Below are 18,508 nucleotides of genomic sequence, written 5' to 3'. Positions count from 1 at the left end.
CAAAAGGTGCTACTTACAGGTAACAGAATATACTTAAAGCTGGGAATCCATTTATTATTTCGAAAATGCAATAATCATCAACTAACAAATGTGTGAAAAGTGAAAACGACACATTCAATTGTTTGCGATTAACCGTACCAAAACTGTTCATACTAACTGTTTATGTTTTGAATACAATTCAATTACAAGTTATCAAAGTAGTGGTAAATGAAGGTCGGTAAAGTGGTAAATATACGATAAAGAACCAAGAGCACGTCAGGTCGAATACTGGCCTACACCGATTAATTTTTGGTAGGCAAACCTTACAAAGTATTGCTCACAAAATTATCAAAGCATAACATAGATATGCCATGCCCGTGAGGGTTTCGGTACAGCATTATGATCAATTTGGCATAAGATAGGAGCTTATTTTAACATAAATAGCTTGCTTGCAGATGAACTCTTTGCGTTATGCTTGCGGAGGAGCTGGTGTCGGGGCAGGAGGAGGGGGAGTAATGGTATCCAGGGCCGGGGATGTTGGGTGCACACGCGCTCAGACGCAGCTTAGTCACGTGACGCGATCGTCGCGTCGCACGGCTCCTGCGCATACCCTCTCCGTGGAGATGCTGCAACGACATGGACCTGTTGACCTCAAATGAAACCCACGATTCCTAAAGAACTTTGGGTTGCTGTTTTTTAAATAAGCTATAATTTAAATTCCATTATAAAAGACGTTGAGTGTCGTAATAATTGAATCTTCTTGTTTTCAGTGACTTGTTGTAAACGTTACAGTAATGAATTTCATTCTCAGGGTAATAGGGAGATAGCTATAACTCGATTGTTCATATTGGGCAAACACAATTGATATTTGATTTTGGTTTTGATCATGAACTTTTATGATCTTTTTAAACTGTACAAATATTGTAAATAAACATGTACATTTTATATGTATGAATAAATTATTACGTTGTAAGTAGTCTTTGATTCAAATAAGAAACAACTATACTTGGCCACCAAGTTTATTTTGTCAGACAAGTAAGCCAAAGCTCAGCCAGTGTTTTCCACATAACTTCGTCGGGTAATACCTTCAATTATAAAAAATCTAATTCCTACAATTCTTGGTGATATTGTATATGTCATTGAATAAAACTCCTTTAATGGATAAAAACACGACTTTATTGTATTTGTTTCGTTAACGTTAATTTGCGTAAAAAAGTTATTACGCATTTGAGTTACAAACAAACATTTTTAACAAAAGTATTTCTATTCCCATTTTGTTAAGTCTTACAAAGTAGTTGCTTTTGAAATAAACAGTAATAACATATATAATATAATCTAATTAAAAGTATACATCAATTTAATCAATGTATAATTATCTCATTTATTTAACGAGATCGCAACAAATTACCATAAATGCCGAAGAGCACAATACACACTACACACGCTTTATTACTTCTATTATTTACTTTTTAAGTTAAGCTATTTTCCGATTAAAAAGAAACATATTTCCGTGAATAATAAACTATATTTTTTACCGTTAAAAAGGCGACTTCAAATAGAGTATGAAGCGACGCTCCAAAGCCGAGTGAAAAGATGCCACCATATGTAGCTGAAATAGATTATAATGATCGTATGGGTAAAGTATTAATTCATTTAAGTAGGCATGAAGATTGATAAGCCCCAAATTTACTTCTGTTCTTTATTGGTGGTATTTTTATTTATATGAAATAAATGTCAAGAGTATAATGTGTGTATTAGCAATCTGCACAAGATTACTAAATATGAGAGGGTGAGAACTTAAAACTTAACAACCTTACTCATCCATAAGCCCTACAGATGGCTTGATGGATGCTAAATGTGTAAGGCACATAAAACTTATGTTATCAAATTCACATTTTTAAAAATACAACAAACAATTTCAGTCGCGGTCGAGTTTTTCGGGGTGACGTTCTTTTAGCAATCCCATTTCCGTATGTTGAATTTCAAATGCTCAAATTTTCATATTGTATGCAAGGACTAAACTTAATTAAAATGACGAGCCCCAGGTTTTCTGGGGATCGTATTTTTTACCAATTTGGCATCAACGCTCCCGTTTTTGCACACATTCAAGCATGACACATTGAAGGTAAAAAACGTAATTAAAATTGAAACACATGTGATCGAAACCCGAAGTATGTGGGTAACTTCGGTTTCGATCCGCAATCAAAATCATTCCTGTACTAAACTTTTTGCGATTGAGCGTTTTTAGGTATATTTAACCATTAATAAAGAACACAAAGATACGTCTGTGTAAATCATAAAGTGTAAATGTTTAATAGAGTGGAATGTAATTGAATGGTCCAGTGTAAAGGGTGTGTCAAAGAATTTGTATGAAATAGACGCCTAAAATAGTTGTTCCACGATTGTGTAAGTTTACTACTTGATTACAGTTAAAACTGAGGTGCAAACTCGTAAAATAATTGTTTATGGAAGACAATACATCATAATAAAAGGGTGGACCATATCATAGAACTTAAACGATGACGACGCTTATTCCCACTTCAAAAAGATGCAGTTTTAAAATTCTAGCCACAGAGCTATCCGTGTCCACACAGACTAATAATTCCTGAATACGGTCAAGTAACGATAATAACAATGAAATATTCATTAAACTGCGTATTGCTTTGACTCACCAATAATAGAAATGAAGTCCATGAGTAACATCTTCTTATAGCAGTTACAGGTGGGTCTGTCGAAGTACACCTGCAGTGCTGTTAGCTCACTGGCGTTTCTGTTATTCCTAAAGTTAGGTACAAATTTATTTTAACCATAACCATACAAGTTACTTTTGAGCCCATATGATTAAATGTCATCTTTATGCAATGTTTATGGGGTGGTGGTAATATGGGTAATTTAAATTTAATTTAATAAATGTCTCATTACCGGGGAAAAGACATACTTAATTCTTACCTTTTTATGTAACGGGCTGGAGGCTCACCTGATGTTAAGAGATGCCGCCCGCCCATGGACACATACATTTCCAGAAGGCTCGCAAGGGCATTTCGGAATTAGTACACTCTTTTCTTGAAGTTGAATTGGTTCGAAAATAGTGCGCGGTAAAAACTGCCTTAAGAAACCGTCAGTTGTGGAACGACGGACGTCGAGGTGATGCTATTTTGCCTTGACGTCTGATGATGAAACTCAACTGCAGATATTAGTCCGAAAAACTCGACTGAACACTCTCCATTCTAAATGAGGTAGAAGAAAACGCATGGAGACCCTACACCTTTACGCAACGCCAAGGGATCAAGCCGCTCAGAAAATCACGGCTTGATCCCTTGATCGAACTGGTGGCCGACTATTAGAAATAACCGCGAAACTAAATGTCATTCGATATGCAAAGCCCATTATTCCGATATAGTCTTCCTCAGTCCAAGTTTTCAGCAGTGAAATCCAGTTTCGATTTCAGACACAAGTTTGTTCTACATGTTTGTTTATATGCAGAATAACCGCGGTCGGGGTTAGGACATCGCCAACTGATGGGGCGTTGAGGTTGTCACGTTCCTACGACGCTGGAAAAACTACCAACTGTTTAAATTATATTGAATTAATGATGCACCAAATATACATTCAAGTAAACTTACATAACGTCGTCGGGATACAAGTCTGCAACGAGTGGCATAATGTTGTTGGTGACGCGGTATTGCTTGTCTCGGCACTCCTGGTAGCAAAGCGGCTCACAAAGTTCCGAAGATAATTTCTTCGCTGAGGGTCATTAAATTAAACAATTATTATATTTTCTTACAAATCTATAATCTCTAAATAGTGGACATTTACTCATACGATAAATCTAGGCGATAAACGAAAACAGAATTTTCACATATTCAATCGACACATTTAATGAAAAACGGTTCCCATATTGATCTGCATACTACTACTTGATAAAATATCTTACTGTGACGTATAGTATCGCAATGGTTCAACGTTAAGGAAAAAATCTTCTTGGAATCGTTCGTATATAACGTAGCGCGCAGCGAGAGATTTTTTAATAACTTACTTAATACAAAAATAATAATGAAAACGAACGTACACGATTGTAATATCTAAATGTATAATACCTCTGAAGTTGTTCAAGCACCTCAAGTCTTTGAACTCGCAGATTCGAGGCGTTGCCTCTGTAAACATTTGTTGTTGTTTGTTATTCTGGAGTACTTATTTGAATATTAGGGAAATCATTTATTGAATGCTCGCACTTTTGTAAGATTTGATGAAATATTGTAAGTACTAACCTTGCGGGTACTTATACGGCACACAGCCACAATACTTCAAATAGCTCCTCATTTTACATTCTGTTTTGCAAGTCTCCCAAGAATACCTATGTCAAAGCAGAAAAGTATTCAATTTTTATTATTTTTTGGTATTAATCTATTTTCACTTTTAACCACGTCCAAAAGGTTCTCAATTCTTTGTCATCGTGTATGTTTTTTGTTTAATCAATCCAATTTAATTAAAACCAAGTTTACCTGTCCGTATGTTTGAGTTCGATTTCGTCGTGGAAAGCACAGCCACGATACGCGTTGGGAATGCTGCGGAGGGATTCGTCGGCATCAAACACAGAAGGCTGCACCTTGATGTCTAGGGATATCTCAGTGTACACGCGTTTGTAGATCACTGAATACTCTGGGTAGTCGTTTGGGTCATTTATCAGGACCTAAAAAGCACCAGATAAACATTTGTATGAGTATGTTTAGTAAAAAAATCGAAAGAAAGACGGTAAAAGAATTACCTTCGCACCATATGTTTGAGTGAGAGCCCAGGGTGGGTAATCACTCGGCTCTACGTTGAAAACTACAAGCAGACCTGAACCTCTGTAAAATAATTAGACTTTATAGAATATAATACTTAAGATCACCAATGACATGGAAAAATATCTCTCACCTGCCTGACTCCGCCGTGATTATAATCTCAGAATGTTTGTGGTCCGATTCCGTATCCTCATAATGTTCATGATCCTTATCGGGAAGGACGCTTCAATGTAATTAACAGCATTAACTTCAACATTTAACACGTTGCTTATAGAGATTGAATTAAAATTATCTGAATAAGAATAAAGGCAGGTGGAAATGTGGCAGTTTAGTTTCAGTTTAGTTTGCCTCGCTTTGTTGTTTCTTTGAAAGTAAATAAGTTGAAGAATGCATATGATCAATACTAACACGCTGTAATTTGTTATATGTTAAAAATTTAGCGTTTTTAGGTTTTATTAGGCTGGTATTGACATTTATTTATAAGGTACCATGTTATAGGTATTTAGACATATATAATAACAAATTAACTGCGTAAATTAATAAGTAGAAATTATTATTATTTTACACAATAATTCAGAATGTGTAACAATATGGTGAACACATTAGTGACTAAAACCACAGTTCTACACTGCAGAAGATAAATAAAAAAATCTAGTTGTTGATTTCATAAAATTAATTGCAAATTGCAGGAAATTTTTTCGAACGAGTGCCATATAGAATTAAAATATTTCCGGAAATGAAAACATTATAGTTGCTGATTTTTGTTTTTTTTTTAGTTCACGAGACAAAGTTTTTAGAGAATGATTTAAAATTTGTACAAGCTTTTGTGTCGTGAACATAAACATATATTTCTATCAGGCTATTTTTATAACAGTATCGTTAGAAATACAATAAAGATTACTTCAGGCCGCCAGAAAACTAAGAAAATAGACGTACTTCTCAACGCTATCATCGTTTAGAGCGACGTAGTTGAACGTGCAGCAGTGGCCTTCAAAAGTTTTCACCAAACGGAACATGTCTGTGCAAATCATTGGCTTTCTGTTGAAACTGCAGTACAGCAGCAGATCTTCACACCTCTGGTGTACCTGAGTATTATATGAGGCATATTTATTCGGAATTGTAATATCACAGTCATGGGAGGAAGAAACAATTACATGATTTTTGTGTCTATTTCATTGATTTTCCGTAGCTTTCAAAAATAATTAATAAAGAATAAGTGTTTACCTCTTCCATTATAGTGTCGATATTAAAGTAATGTTTTTTAAGAACACGCAGAATGTGATCAAAGTCTGACGTGTGGCCGTTCGAGTTACGATAATCGACTAGGTTGGGGAGGCTTTGCAGGAACAGCTCTATATCCGAACCGGATACGTTTGACGATTTTCTACAAAACCAAATAATTATTTCACTTATATTTTCTCGTTCTATGATTTGATTAGTTTTGTTATTATTTAATAGTTTAATGGTTTGGTATAATGATACTTAACTTTACTTAACTAATGAGTTAACGAATAAAATAAAATTGTTACGACTAATGCAGAGAAGAGTAAATGCCTCAAGTGGGGTCGAAGGCCATCTTGACTTCGGACAGTGCGTTCTAATTAATCACAATGTACCAGACCCAACTCGGTCTAACCTCCACCACAATGCTCTACTGAATTCTCAATCAGTACTGTCTCGCGTTCCCTGCGTAAGTCCAAACTATGAAACTATATCAAAACAAATATAATCGGATTTTATACAGGCCTAGTCTAAGGGGGACGTCTAAAGGGTCGCGGTCTGGGCTAAATGAGGTCCAGTCTTCAGCTCTCATAAAGTTGGTATCAAGCCATGTTTGGGTAGTTCGTACCTTGTGTCCAGCTGCAGAATCCTGCTGCAAAGTCTACCGTATATTTTTTACTCCTTTTTCACAAGAATGAGGTTTTGTGACCACCATCACTGTCGCATAATGATAACCGCATTTTACCTTCCCGACCACTTTAAGAGCTTCTTTAGAACTGTGAGCGTACACTTAATCATTTTGCTTATTGTAGTGTTTTTTAATGGTGAATCTTTTTTCCTTGTTAACAGGATTTCTGTGTATCGCGACGGAAGCGTTAGGTCAATTTTATATATAAAACTATATATGCTACGTACGCTCTATATTAATAAATAATCTATAAAAAGAATATGTTTGTATAGATATAATTTTCATGTCAATAATACGAGACTTCCATTATTCTATTTGTAGTTCTGTTATTAGTTTGTTTGTTGCGTATATTCTGCATTCGATTGAAACGAAGTATAGTAATACGTCATTTCAGTGTACTTTAAGTCGGGTACAGCGTTTGCAAACGAAATATTTGTTTGCAACGAAATTTTTGACTAAAACTTGTGTGTAATGGTTTCATAATAAATGGAAATACAAATTTATATCTACGCCAAACAAAAGAGACCTTTTTAAGGTACGAAGCGCTTGCGTATTTCATTATTCATTTGAAGCATTTTAGAAATATATATTTAATAACACACTTACAAAATACTTTGTATGTTTTGAGACCTTTTGTTCGACACCAAATTGTAATTACAAATGCTGACCGCCGGAAAGGGAACTTCATTAATTTTGCAGTTAGAATTTATCTACAACCAATATCCAAATGGAATATTAATTATTAATTAATAAATGTAATCGGTTTACTAGATTTAGGTTAAATATATAGTTAACGTATTAGTATGAAATAAGTATTGTTTCTTAATATGGTACTTGTGTAATAACTTAAAATAGAACTCTAGTCTTACTCGTGTGACGATGTGTTGACCGTTATATCCATCTCTGATTACAACCAACAAGATCATAGTAACGATCAAATTAATAAACATAATCACTCTCCACAGTGTGTGGGATTTTTCCTTACTGGACATTTTTTTAACGCCATGTATAGAAAGATTTTCTAATATTGGTGGTGGAGTCTTTCCCTTTTTCATCTTTAAAAAATAAAAGATCCTAATGTTAATTAATAAACTTCAATAAATATGTAAACAAGATAAATACTATTCGTATAGAATCAAAAACACAAAAATGTTATCGTTAGTGTATAAAGTTAAGGTTGATATATGAAAACTTTTATTTTTTGTCCGAAACATTAGGGTGTTGTTACAATACATTCGTATATTTTTTTCTGTATTATTTCTAAATTGAACGACCGGAGCATTACCTCTATCTCACAGAAAATCGGTTTGAATGTATACGTAATAGGATTCCCTAACTCGCGTTTCCTGCGGTGAGTGGGACATTCATAAGTCGAGCTGACCTGAAAGAATCCCCCCAAATGTGAAGCTTCCAGTCTATGGGCCCTCCGGGCTGAGTCCTATCCCCGACACGTTGCTCCACGTTTGTTGGTTGCTCGTACTCTGCAATAGAATGAAGCCTGGAGTATTATCAATGCTATCTACAACCAACTTCTACATCGCCACTGCTTGAATTAGGTCGCTCTTCAACGACATATATTTTTTCTCCAAATAAACGAAACAAAGTCAGATTTGTTCGAAAACTCGAGAACAGCCTAAACATTGACTAAAAATCAGTACACAATGTTTTTTTGTGCTTTGTAACTGTCAAACATTGAATGTCGATCCCGTCGATATGGCAGATTTTCGTCTATATTTAAAAAAATATAAGGATTTAAAAAAGGTTTCGAGTCTAGAAAGTATTTTGTGCAAACTAAGGAAAACATATACAATACATTGTATTGCAATTCGGTAATAATAGTGAACTGAATATTAATTATGTATTACTTTCATAAAATGATAAATTAAGTTCAGCTTACCTTGTTAGAACACGATATTCGTTGACTGTAAATATAGTATAATATTAAAATAAAATGACATAAATAATCAGCATATACACGAAACTTATATCAATTAACAGGAAAGTTTTCTATAACTTTTTATAATTATGTTTTGAGTGACTAGCTAAGTTAAAAGAAATGAAGTAGCCCATGCCTAATGTCTCATTAATAATTGACGGAATATTGTCTTAATTTGATTCTAATTATATACGGGTTAATTGAAAAACAATTACTTGCTCACCGGGATCAATTAAGTGTATAGTAACTCCACACGAGGAGATATACCAATTCCCATTAATATGCAAAGTGGGAAGTGTGTATAATTCTTATTCCCGACGCTACATGTATTCAAATCATGGGCTACAGAGGTCTTTTTCGACTCGTAAGCGGCAAGTCTGCTGCATTCTGTAGTCATTGCACTCTTCATGGGTTCTACTACTTGTCGGCCACCGCACCTCGTATCGTGAGGGCTCTGTGGTGCATCATCATCTTAGCAGGTGTCACCCTTTGTGCCATTCTCAGCAACTTAATATGGCAAAAATTTAATAAAAATCCTACATTTACTGTTGTAAGTTATCGAACTATAATTATTACTTATATGATTTAGAAAAAGCGGTTATTAATTTATCAAAATGGCATATTAATTGCTATAAATAAATATAATATTAATGCGACGAATGGCACAATGAAACATTAGCAAAATTTATTTATTCTATCTAAAGGCTATGAACACTACTATACACTTTCAAAATTTCTACTTTATGCTTAATTGGTGTCTCTTAAAACGAATTAAGTTTCTCGTAAATGTTTATACAATTTTTCATTGTTCTTAAAAATCCTTTCCAAGAAAAAAAATCTTGTAGAATACAAATATTGCATTTTTAAATAGTTGTTGTTATCTTAGGGATAGTTAATGTAATTCTTAAATATGTCAAATTATATTTTAGGTGGAATCGGCGCATTTTCCAACAGAGAACATACCGTTTACTGCTGTGGCCGTCTGCGACCAGCAAGTGTATGGCCCCGCCACAACCAATACTACAAATATTCTGTAATCTATCATTTTCTGAACAAACTCTCATAATTGTCACTTGAAAACTAAGTTTACATGAAACCTGCCCAACAAATACAATAAAGTACTCGAAGAATAGTTATTTCTATATATATAAGTTATATTAAGCCTATGGTGTTTGTTCGAATCATCTTTACAGGACATTGCGAGGGTTTAACGCGAGCCAGATAAAGAAATTCTACAAGAGCTTCGTTCAGATAAAGAGTAAACACTTCAAGCCGGATTCGGAAGTGATACGTATGCACAGTGTTTTAGATGAATTACACTTTAGCTACTACGATCTTCTGTACGAGGTAACACTGATGATGTAATGTTGTATTGATAAGTCAAGTGTACATTTAAGATCTTTACATAGTTATTGTAATATCAGCTATGAGGCACATTAAAGCTAATTAATCTCATATAAATGACCTGATATAGAAGCGAAGATATATCTTGTTAAAATTGAGCATTTCTGTTCCTAGAGGTTTGAAACAAGACAGAAAGCTGTTATATTTTTTATCTCCACTAAGTACTCTAATTATGGGTTCTACGCTCCATTAGCAATGGCTGCAGGACCCGAACAATCTTGAAATAATTTCGGACCACCCATCCGATAACAGCATTCTCTTACCACTTTTTAAGGTTTTTTCGCTAATTTGGTTCTATTTTGTATTCTTTTAGTAATATTTATCTTTGTAAACTTTTAATTGTTGGCATTATTGTATTATAAGCATTATGTGTGTGCCGTCCGTACCTATTATCGAGGCCACACATATAAATAAATAGATGATATTGCAGCTCAAGAAGCCCTGCTCGGATCTGGTGAAGGAGTGCTCATGGCGCGGAAGAACATTCGATTGTTCACTTATGTTTCGGGAAGTGTTCACTATTCACGGGTACTGCTGTCAGTTCGACGTTAGTCATTTCAAGTAAGATTTCATACAGAATTTAACAATTTTGATATTATTGACTAATTGATTTTATTCCTAATACTTTACGTGTTATATTGTTTGAAATTATCATAAACTTTCAGAGACTTTGCAGGCAACGACACAAACTTGGCGGCAGGCGTACTCAAGTCAGAGGCGCTGGACATCATTGTGGACAGCACGAAGGTTTATCCCAACGGAACTGTTCGCGATGGATATGCTATGGTGCAAATAAATAAGATATTTTTAAAGAATTTTAAAAATAATGCTGCATACTTGAAACACGCGACACTTTGCCATTTGCATAAACTAATTGAAAATAATTAATTTGGACAGGCTCAAAATATGGTAGCCAAGGCCAATTTACATCTTTGTATTGCGTTGTATACATATTTTTCTTCTCAGTTACACGAATTGGAATTCACGAAGGTTTAATAATGTTTATTGGTAAAATTGCAGATTTATTATGAGTCTGTTATAAAATGATTATTTGATTTTGACATACTAATTGAGACTGTTAATGTCAGATTATTGTTTTCAGCTGTACATATTCGACCAACAGAGTCAGTTGTCACTCCTCGACAGTCCCATTGCCCTGGTCCCAGCCACATATTTTGACGTCAGCATAGACGTATGGGTCATAAAGGCCGAGGATGAAATTAAAAACCTACAACTGCGAAGTAGGAAGTGTTTCTTAAAGTCTGTAAGTGGGTTATTTTCTGCGTAGACTTTATACAAAACCATTGCCGTTCAAGAAACTAGGTTATTTCGACATTTAAAAGAAAAGAGTCTGAGCCGGCTGTCATATTTCTTAATGGAAATTCCCTTTCCTTTAGAAAAAACAGTATTGTAATGCAAAATTAATTTAGGACAAGAAGACATACCATAACTGCGTCAGCAATCTTTTGATGAAGCAAGTGGTCGCCGCCTGTCTCTGTCTGCCCTTTAATTATGTTGGTGAGTGTTGTTACGAGCTAGGGGCCGTAGAAAAAGCCGTAAATCTCTTCAAAGGTTTATTGTAAAGTAATTAATCAGGAATTTGATTGCATTAAAACATTGTCACTAATAACTTCAATTACGCGCACTTAACACTTTCATAGTACTGTATCACTTTTATTCACTTTTCGCACTTTAATCACGATATTAATCTCTCGGAATCACAATCAAAACTGAATGGGTGGATTTCGGCGATGTCCTTGGGAATAATGGTGAACGAAAATGTAAAACTGTCTAAACAGGCGTAGTAACTACTAGTAAAACGTACATGCTCTTTATCTATTTCGCACATAATTCCTTGTCCTACGGCGTTTAGAATATCCAGTTTTATTTTATCTGACTTTGAGAAGTTTCTGATCTTCCCACTCTTTCGCATATCATTCCGTCCTTGTGCCACACGTAAAAAGTTCACTTGTAGAATGTGCCTTCGTCAAAGGGTATATTATAAGTGTAGATACGCCTCAAAACAAACCAAACAAAACTGTACCATGATGCTACTTGCTCTGAAATGCCGAGAAAAATGTTTCTGCCACCAGAAAACGAGGGTAATTTTATGTAAGCTCTAGTTTTTGGTATGTTCGTGTGTTTCCTTACACGCTTTTTATATATCTGTATATTATATATCTTGACCAATTTACTATATAAATCAATAAATAAAAACAGCAACACCGTTAATACATTATAAAAGATTTTTTTATAATACTAGGAATATCGTAATGTAATAAAAACATTGTTGAAAGCTAAAAACACGAAAACGTTAATCCGACCCGACCCACTTTTAAGTGGTCGTAGAGAGCGTTTTGAGAGCAAGGAAATCGCGGTATTAGTCTGATAAAAAAAGTATGAAAAACTAACTAACAGAGTAAAACAAATATTAAGTGAAGCGCGAACAACTCTAGCGATAGAAGGGTAGTTTCGATTTGAATGAATTTAAAAATGTGTTGGATTTTGGCGTGTTTAAGTTTCAAATAAAGTAACGCAAGGTTCAACTATCGCTAGAATTTCCAATCAATAGCTTACGTATCGTCTGATGATACCATGAAAGTCTATGTTGCTAAGAAGATTGTAAACATTTTCAGATGATGATAAGGGAGCGTTGTATTCGCCTTGCAAATGGCCGTCACTCGGCTGTGCGTATCAAGCACTTGGTGAGTGCATCTTAACAAAGCTGTATCTCATACAATCAATTAGTATGCGTTTGGCGTGTATAACAGGCGAACATTGAAGCAACGATATATATCTTTATATCGTTATATACATATCTAACAGATATGACAGGATAAAAATAATATTGTAAATAGAGAAAACAGTATATCTGGGATAGAATATCTATTATAGCTATGAAGGGTGACGTGGAAATGGTGTATGCGGAGTTATAGTTTAGTTCCTCATAGTACTCATGCCATATTTTCGTAACACTGTCAATATTAGTGAAGCACTTTTGGTTCCTACGCGTTAAATATGCTCTTGGAGGTCCTTTCTTTCTGACATAAGTGTGGTACGACATTCGAATATTAGGGTCATATACGAAGTAGTTATTAGTCACTTCAGCTTCGAGAATTTTGTGGTCACTTCCACAGTCAGCTCAGTTTCTGGGTTTCTGTGTTTTTTTCACAGGATCACAATATTTTCTCATTATCTAATCTAATCACTATCCAAGTGTTTACTCTTCTAGGGTGGTCTATTGTGACGGAAAGGCGACGCAACATTCTAGGCTTATAGCTCCTCTATCGTTTTTCTTTTCTAAGATATATTTCTGTGTTGAAGAGGCGACAAGGTATTGACTTGATCTGTAGTCATGATCCGATCATTAACGACTCTCAACCTAATTACTGACAGATTTACTACTAGATATATTGCAACCACGTTTTTGTTTTGTTTTTCTTACACTGAGTAGTAAAGAGTGGGTCTATTTATAACTCTATTAAATCCAGATTCTCTTATGTAGGTTTTCTGTCAATCCAATTATATCCAGTGAGTAAGTCTTTTGCTTGTGGTTTAAAATCTTTTTCTCACCATTCCAGGCTCCTAATCATATGTTCCTCTACTTAAGTTTCATTTTACCGTTTTCATTGCAAGAAGTATTCTGCCCACGCTGCTACTGGTGGTCTTCGATAGAAGCCTAGAGTGGCTAGTAACATTTATTTCAGATTGTATTCTTCATTCTCTGTTTTTTATGTAATAGGAGGCAAACGGACAGGTGGCCATTTTACCCTCAGCATCAGCAATTCCTAGGAATAGAGGATTGGTTTCCCCTTGCCTCCTGCACCGCATTTTAGGTTCACAGTTCCATCTGTCTCGTTGCTGTGGCAGGTCGTAATAGGTACACCGACTATCAAACTACACATTGACAGGCACATTATTTGATAGAAATGTGAAATGTCATACATTCCGCGACACTCACCCTCGGTACCGATAGTAATCCTCCAAATATTATCAATTATATAATAGTAGCTAGTTTATCAATAAATAAATAAATGACTTATTTATCTTTAAATTACATTAAGAAATTTTCAATTCGTCTGCAGCAACTACTAAACTTTATCAACTAAAATTCTGAACAGTTATGTTAAGCAAACTAAATGATCATCCCAACACAGTCCCTTTAAATACTTTGTTTAATTTATTACGCAATCTCCAGTTATAAAGGGTTTCTGAACTTTAGAGATACAAAGTTAACCGGAAGTCAATAGTGAAGTTTGTTAAGCCCACAACACTGGAGCGTACAAAATATTTGACAAACTATATGTCATGTTATCAAAATAGAAAGAATATTATGAGAAATGTTATATGAATTTAAAGATATATTTATCGCATAATAAATAATTCTATTTACCTACTTATTGGAGTAACCATAGCATACACATATACATAGGTTGCATATAAATGTAATAAAATGTATTTTAGCTACTAAGATATTTTATTGATTAAATGACTGTATTATAAATACGCTACTTTATCAATTTAGATGTATTTCGAATAAAGTTGTCTTCTAGATGACGCACAACGCCATATGCGCACCATCATATCAGAGAAGGAGTGCTACCAGACATGTGACTACGTGCAGTATGAGACTAAAACAGACTATACGAAACCAATGACGCGGCGTGGGTAAATATAAAATCATTACATCATCATTATATAACAACTTCAAAAAGTTAAAGAAAATCAGTCAAAATTTCTATATTCTGCAAACCTTAAAATATAAACATAAATTTATTTTTTATTCCGGGCTATTCGCAAATAAACTAGTCTAGGCAATTATGGCGTTCCAAATGTGTTACTTTAAACACATTAAATAAAAAGGAATTGTATTTATTACGACCATTTTGTGTAAATGATACCAAGTGATATCTTCTTATCGCAACCAAAAAAAATGATACAAACGCGTAACGACGTTCACGCAGGGGTATAATGACGCACTCGATTGGGCGGGAAATCGTCTCAAATATCGATGGGCATATCAGAGCATTGTCTATGGTTACGCGGAAATCGTTTACCGTCTTGTCTTAATTACATTGTACAATCTCAATAGTTTGGCTTTATTTATATGTCAATTGAATTGATGAATACTTGTTGGCGTTGCAAAAATCGTATCTAGACGAGTCAGTCATGACGATGAGTCGTTTTCAATGTTTTCTTTTCTTTTACAATAAGATCACGTAAAAAGGAGAACAGCAGTTTCAGTCGCGTTACTGTGCATTTTGCTGGCAGCATCTGCGTTAAATACATCAGAAAGGTCCGTTACACTTGGGATCAGATGTTGGGTAAGATTGTTAACAAACTTATTTTTTGACTACATACGCGTAACGCAAGTTTAGTCGAGTTTTTCTACTACATAATAATTACAATTGAAGTGAAGTTATAAGGAATACGCCTTTTAATTCGTTCGACTCTCTCTCTATCATCTTTTATCGAAGAAGCTGCTCTATTTTTGTGTAAAAATGTATTAATAAACAGAAAATAACATTTTAAAAATATCGTGTCAACTCTATATCGACATGTATGACTGTGCATATTTTGAAGCTAAAAAGAGTAGTTGTTAAGTAAAAAGATGAAAAATCTGTATTAGAAAAGGAAAAAGTTTATTGCGGACTAGTATTAGTAATTACAAAAAAACAATTCACTTTGCATCTTCTACTGCCATCTTCCATCTTCTTTTACCATGGAGAGTGTTCAGTGGTTGTTGTTCGGGTTAATACGGTCATCGGACGTCGAGGCAGAATACGAAATTCCACCCGCATCACCTCGACGTCCGCCGTTCCACGACTGAGCGTTTTTCAAGGCAATTTTTGCCACGCACCACCGCTATGTGGAACCATCTGTCCATTGAAGTATTTCTGAACCAATTCGACTAAGGGTCCTTCAAGAAAAGAGCGTACCAATTCTTAAAAGGCCGGCAACGCACTCATGAGCCCTCTGGCATAGGGAGTGTCCATGGGCGGCGGTATCATTTAACATCAGATGAGCCTCTTGTTCTATAAAAAATAAAATCTTATTTGAACGCTAGTGCGTATAGTCCTGCATCTGAAATTTTGTCAGCAACTATGAAATTAAAAATATGACGTATAGATGTCCATGAGTCCTACTAACAACAGCGTGCAAGCAATCCCAATTTGCAATCAAAACAACGGTTTTTATAGAAAGTTCGGTAGGTATGCTGCCGACAGTCGAGTTTATTACAAGCTAGAACCATAAAGTGACAAAAGAACGTCCGTCCATAGATTTAATTAATTTCGGCAAATTAAAAAGTACCTTTTATTGGGGTGTAATGCTATGTAAAGTGTATCATTATATATGGATGTATCGAAGTCAAGTTAAATCAACCAAAGCTTAGTTATTTCGACGGTTTAACGGCATTTGTCATTCAATTTAGGGACGTTCTAGGACATGGAGTTTACACTGTATTTGAAACTAAACAAATATAAGTACAGTGTAAACTTTTTCCCTTTAAATTTTATTCCTTTGTGTTATATAAAATAGATCCTTTGTGCCAAGTCTAATTAGGTTACAATAAAGGTAATTAAATTAACAAACTTTAACAAAATTCTCAACTTTACTATACAAAGACTACCAAATTTACTTAATATATATAATAAGTCTTGGGACCGAATTGGATCATCATTGTCCAAGGGCGGCTGCGTCAACAAAAACCTCAATCGACCGTGGAAATTTTGTTTTGGGGTACCCAAAGGTTTTTACGGTACGTAACCGATTTTAATTAGACGTGACGGTTACCTAAAGATGGTTTTTTCCTCCATAATATATATCTGTCATATACAGACATTAATAAAATGGAATATTCTACTTTGAAATAATAAATAAATTTGAGTATTTGAGTTGTACTTGAAAAACACGAGAAACGATGAGAAGAAGGGATAATTGTTTTCAACACAGCAATAGAATCAACGGATGAACGCAAATCTATTAATGAAATACGATTTAAGGAATACAATTTCATCTCGCTTTTAAGAAAGCTTATTTAAAGTATTTCTTGTTATTTAGTATTATTACGATGTATACAGAATATCAATTCTACGTAGATTTTCATTTACACGTATTAATTGTCGATTAATTATTAATTCTGCGTAGAAAAGTATCGATTGTATTATATCAAGAAACATTATTAATATAATTCCAAATTAACGTTTTAACGTTCAAGACCTATTCCGTTATTTATATGTCAATGCTGATAATAAATGTGAAATTCGTAAAGGGTGCCTTCAATCTCGATGTAATTAACAGATCAATCAATTAATTGCAAATGTATTGCGTGTTTTTTACAGCGAATTTAGGAGGTATCTTTGGACTGTGTTTGGGCGGTTCTATTATTAGCCTTATAGAGCTAGTTTGGTTTATATTCGATTTAATTGCGACAGTTTTTCATTATTTACGTACAAAAGAAGAAAATAAGGTGGTTGTGAAGAAAGCGTGGAAGAAGAAGAGAAATAGCATAGTACCTAAATATCCGTTTGTTAACTAAATAAGTTTTATAAATTTGGTGAGTTTATATAATTTATTTAAACGACGGAATGTAGTCTAATAAAGTTTAATTAGTATAATTGAGTTCGTTTCAATATGTAGTATATAGCTTGTGACTTCCAGTAAAAGAGAAACATGATGATGATGTGTTAGGAAGGATTAAATCCTTCCTAACACATCATCGAAATGCGTTAATTAGGACCAATGAAGCTATTTCCATTCATTATTATTATGTCAGAACATTGTTGTCGATATTGAAATTGTCATTAGCGGGCTAAGTGGGCGTCACGTGGGCAAAGTACCAGCACAAAAGACACGAATAATAAAAAAATATAATTACACTAAGTCCATAACATTTATGTTTTCACTAGTACTAGACTTCCAACGGAGTGAAGGCTTCCTCCAAATTCTTCTATTTGTCCCTAGTCCTTTCGACTATTTTCCATTTTTTTCGCTATCCCTTTCATTTCATCTTCCCAAGTTTTCGGTGGGCATCCTCTCTTCTTCTTCACACTAGACCATTCCAATTTAGGGTCTTTTTGACCCATCTGCCATGACAAATGCGGCCAATGTGACAGGCCCATTTCCATTAAAACTTTTTTTTATATGTTAAAACGTCGTTTATTTTTGTACGGCTTCGTATCACTTCGTTTTTTACTTCATATTTTAGTTTCAATTGAAGAATCGGACACGAATAACCTTCGTAAAATACTTAATTTAGATCGGTTCCTTTTAATGCTACAAATAACATTTAGCGGAGGGTCCAGGACACCAATGTCACTTTAATCACAACCTATTAGACCCAACTCGGCCCAACCGCTTTATCTTTCTTCTTTTTGTCTATCGGGCAAAGTTATTTAAATTGTGTATCGATCTTTCAAAATGGATACATAAACTACTAAACGACACCATATATTTTTTCCATTCACCATAATTCAAGAAACAATGACAAAAAAT

General features: G+C 34.5%; 2 protein-coding genes across 2 annotated transcripts; one reads left to right on the top strand and one right to left on the bottom strand.

Moving 5' to 3' along the window:
• Positions 1–410: 410 nt before the first annotated feature.
• LOC123714443 (sodium channel protein Nach-like) lies at positions 411–7,720 on the bottom strand. The gene is made up of 13 exons (XM_045668684.1): positions 7,542–7,720; positions 7,279–7,382; positions 5,988–6,147; positions 5,700–5,848; positions 4,897–4,986; positions 4,745–4,826; positions 4,482–4,669; positions 4,248–4,333; positions 4,077–4,133; positions 3,603–3,723; positions 2,652–2,758; positions 1,515–1,588; positions 411–605 (listed from the first exon to the last, which is right to left on the bottom strand). The coding sequence occupies exons 1-13, from the start codon at positions 7,662–7,664 to the stop codon at positions 411–413; spliced, it is 1,536 nt and encodes a 511-aa protein (XP_045524640.1). The 5' UTR covers positions 7,665–7,720.
• Positions 7,721–10,511: 2,791 nt separating this feature from the next.
• LOC123714442 lies at positions 10,512–17,552 on the top strand. Its single transcript, XM_045668683.1, has 6 exons — positions 10,512–10,573; positions 10,678–10,759; positions 11,115–11,253; positions 14,566–14,671; positions 15,227–15,336; positions 17,356–17,552. The coding sequence occupies exons 1-6, from the start codon at positions 10,512–10,514 to the stop codon at positions 17,550–17,552; spliced, it is 696 nt and encodes a 231-aa protein (XP_045524639.1).
• Positions 17,553–18,508: the final 956 nt, after the last annotated feature.

The sequence above is a fragment of the Pieris brassicae genome, chromosome 9 (assembly GCF_905147105.1).
Source record: "Pieris brassicae chromosome 9, ilPieBrab1.1, whole genome shotgun sequence".
In the NCBI taxonomy this organism is placed as follows: domain Eukaryota; kingdom Metazoa; phylum Arthropoda; class Insecta; order Lepidoptera; family Pieridae; genus Pieris; species Pieris brassicae.
Note: the sequence above shows the minus strand (reverse complement) of the source record. Positions and strands in the feature narration are given on the sequence as shown.

Excerpts from the sequence above, each read along its gene's own strand:
- LOC123714443 (XM_045668684.1), bottom strand. The coding sequence starts at position 7,664 with ATGTCCAGTAAGGAAAAATCCCACACACTGTGGAGAGTGATTATGTTT. Across the intron at positions 4,987-5,699 it reads AACGATGATAGCGTTGAGAA|CGTCCTTCCCGATAAGGATC; the intron begins GTACGTCTATTT and ends ATTACATTGAAG. Across the intron at positions 3,724-4,076 it reads GTGCTTGAACAACTTCAGAG|CGAAGAAATTATCTTCGGAA; the intron begins GTATTATACATT and ends AATGACCCTCAG.
- LOC123714442 (XM_045668683.1), top strand. The coding sequence starts at position 10,512 with ATGTTTCGGGAAGTGTTCACTATTCACGGGTACTGCTGTCAGTTCGAC. Across the intron at positions 11,254-14,565 it reads TAAAAACCTACAACTGCGAA|ATGACGCACAACGCCATATG; the intron begins GTAGGAAGTGTT and ends GTTGTCTTCTAG. Across the intron at positions 15,337-17,355 it reads CACTTGGGATCAGATGTTGG|CGAATTTAGGAGGTATCTTT; the intron begins GTAAGATTGTTA and ends TGTTTTTTACAG.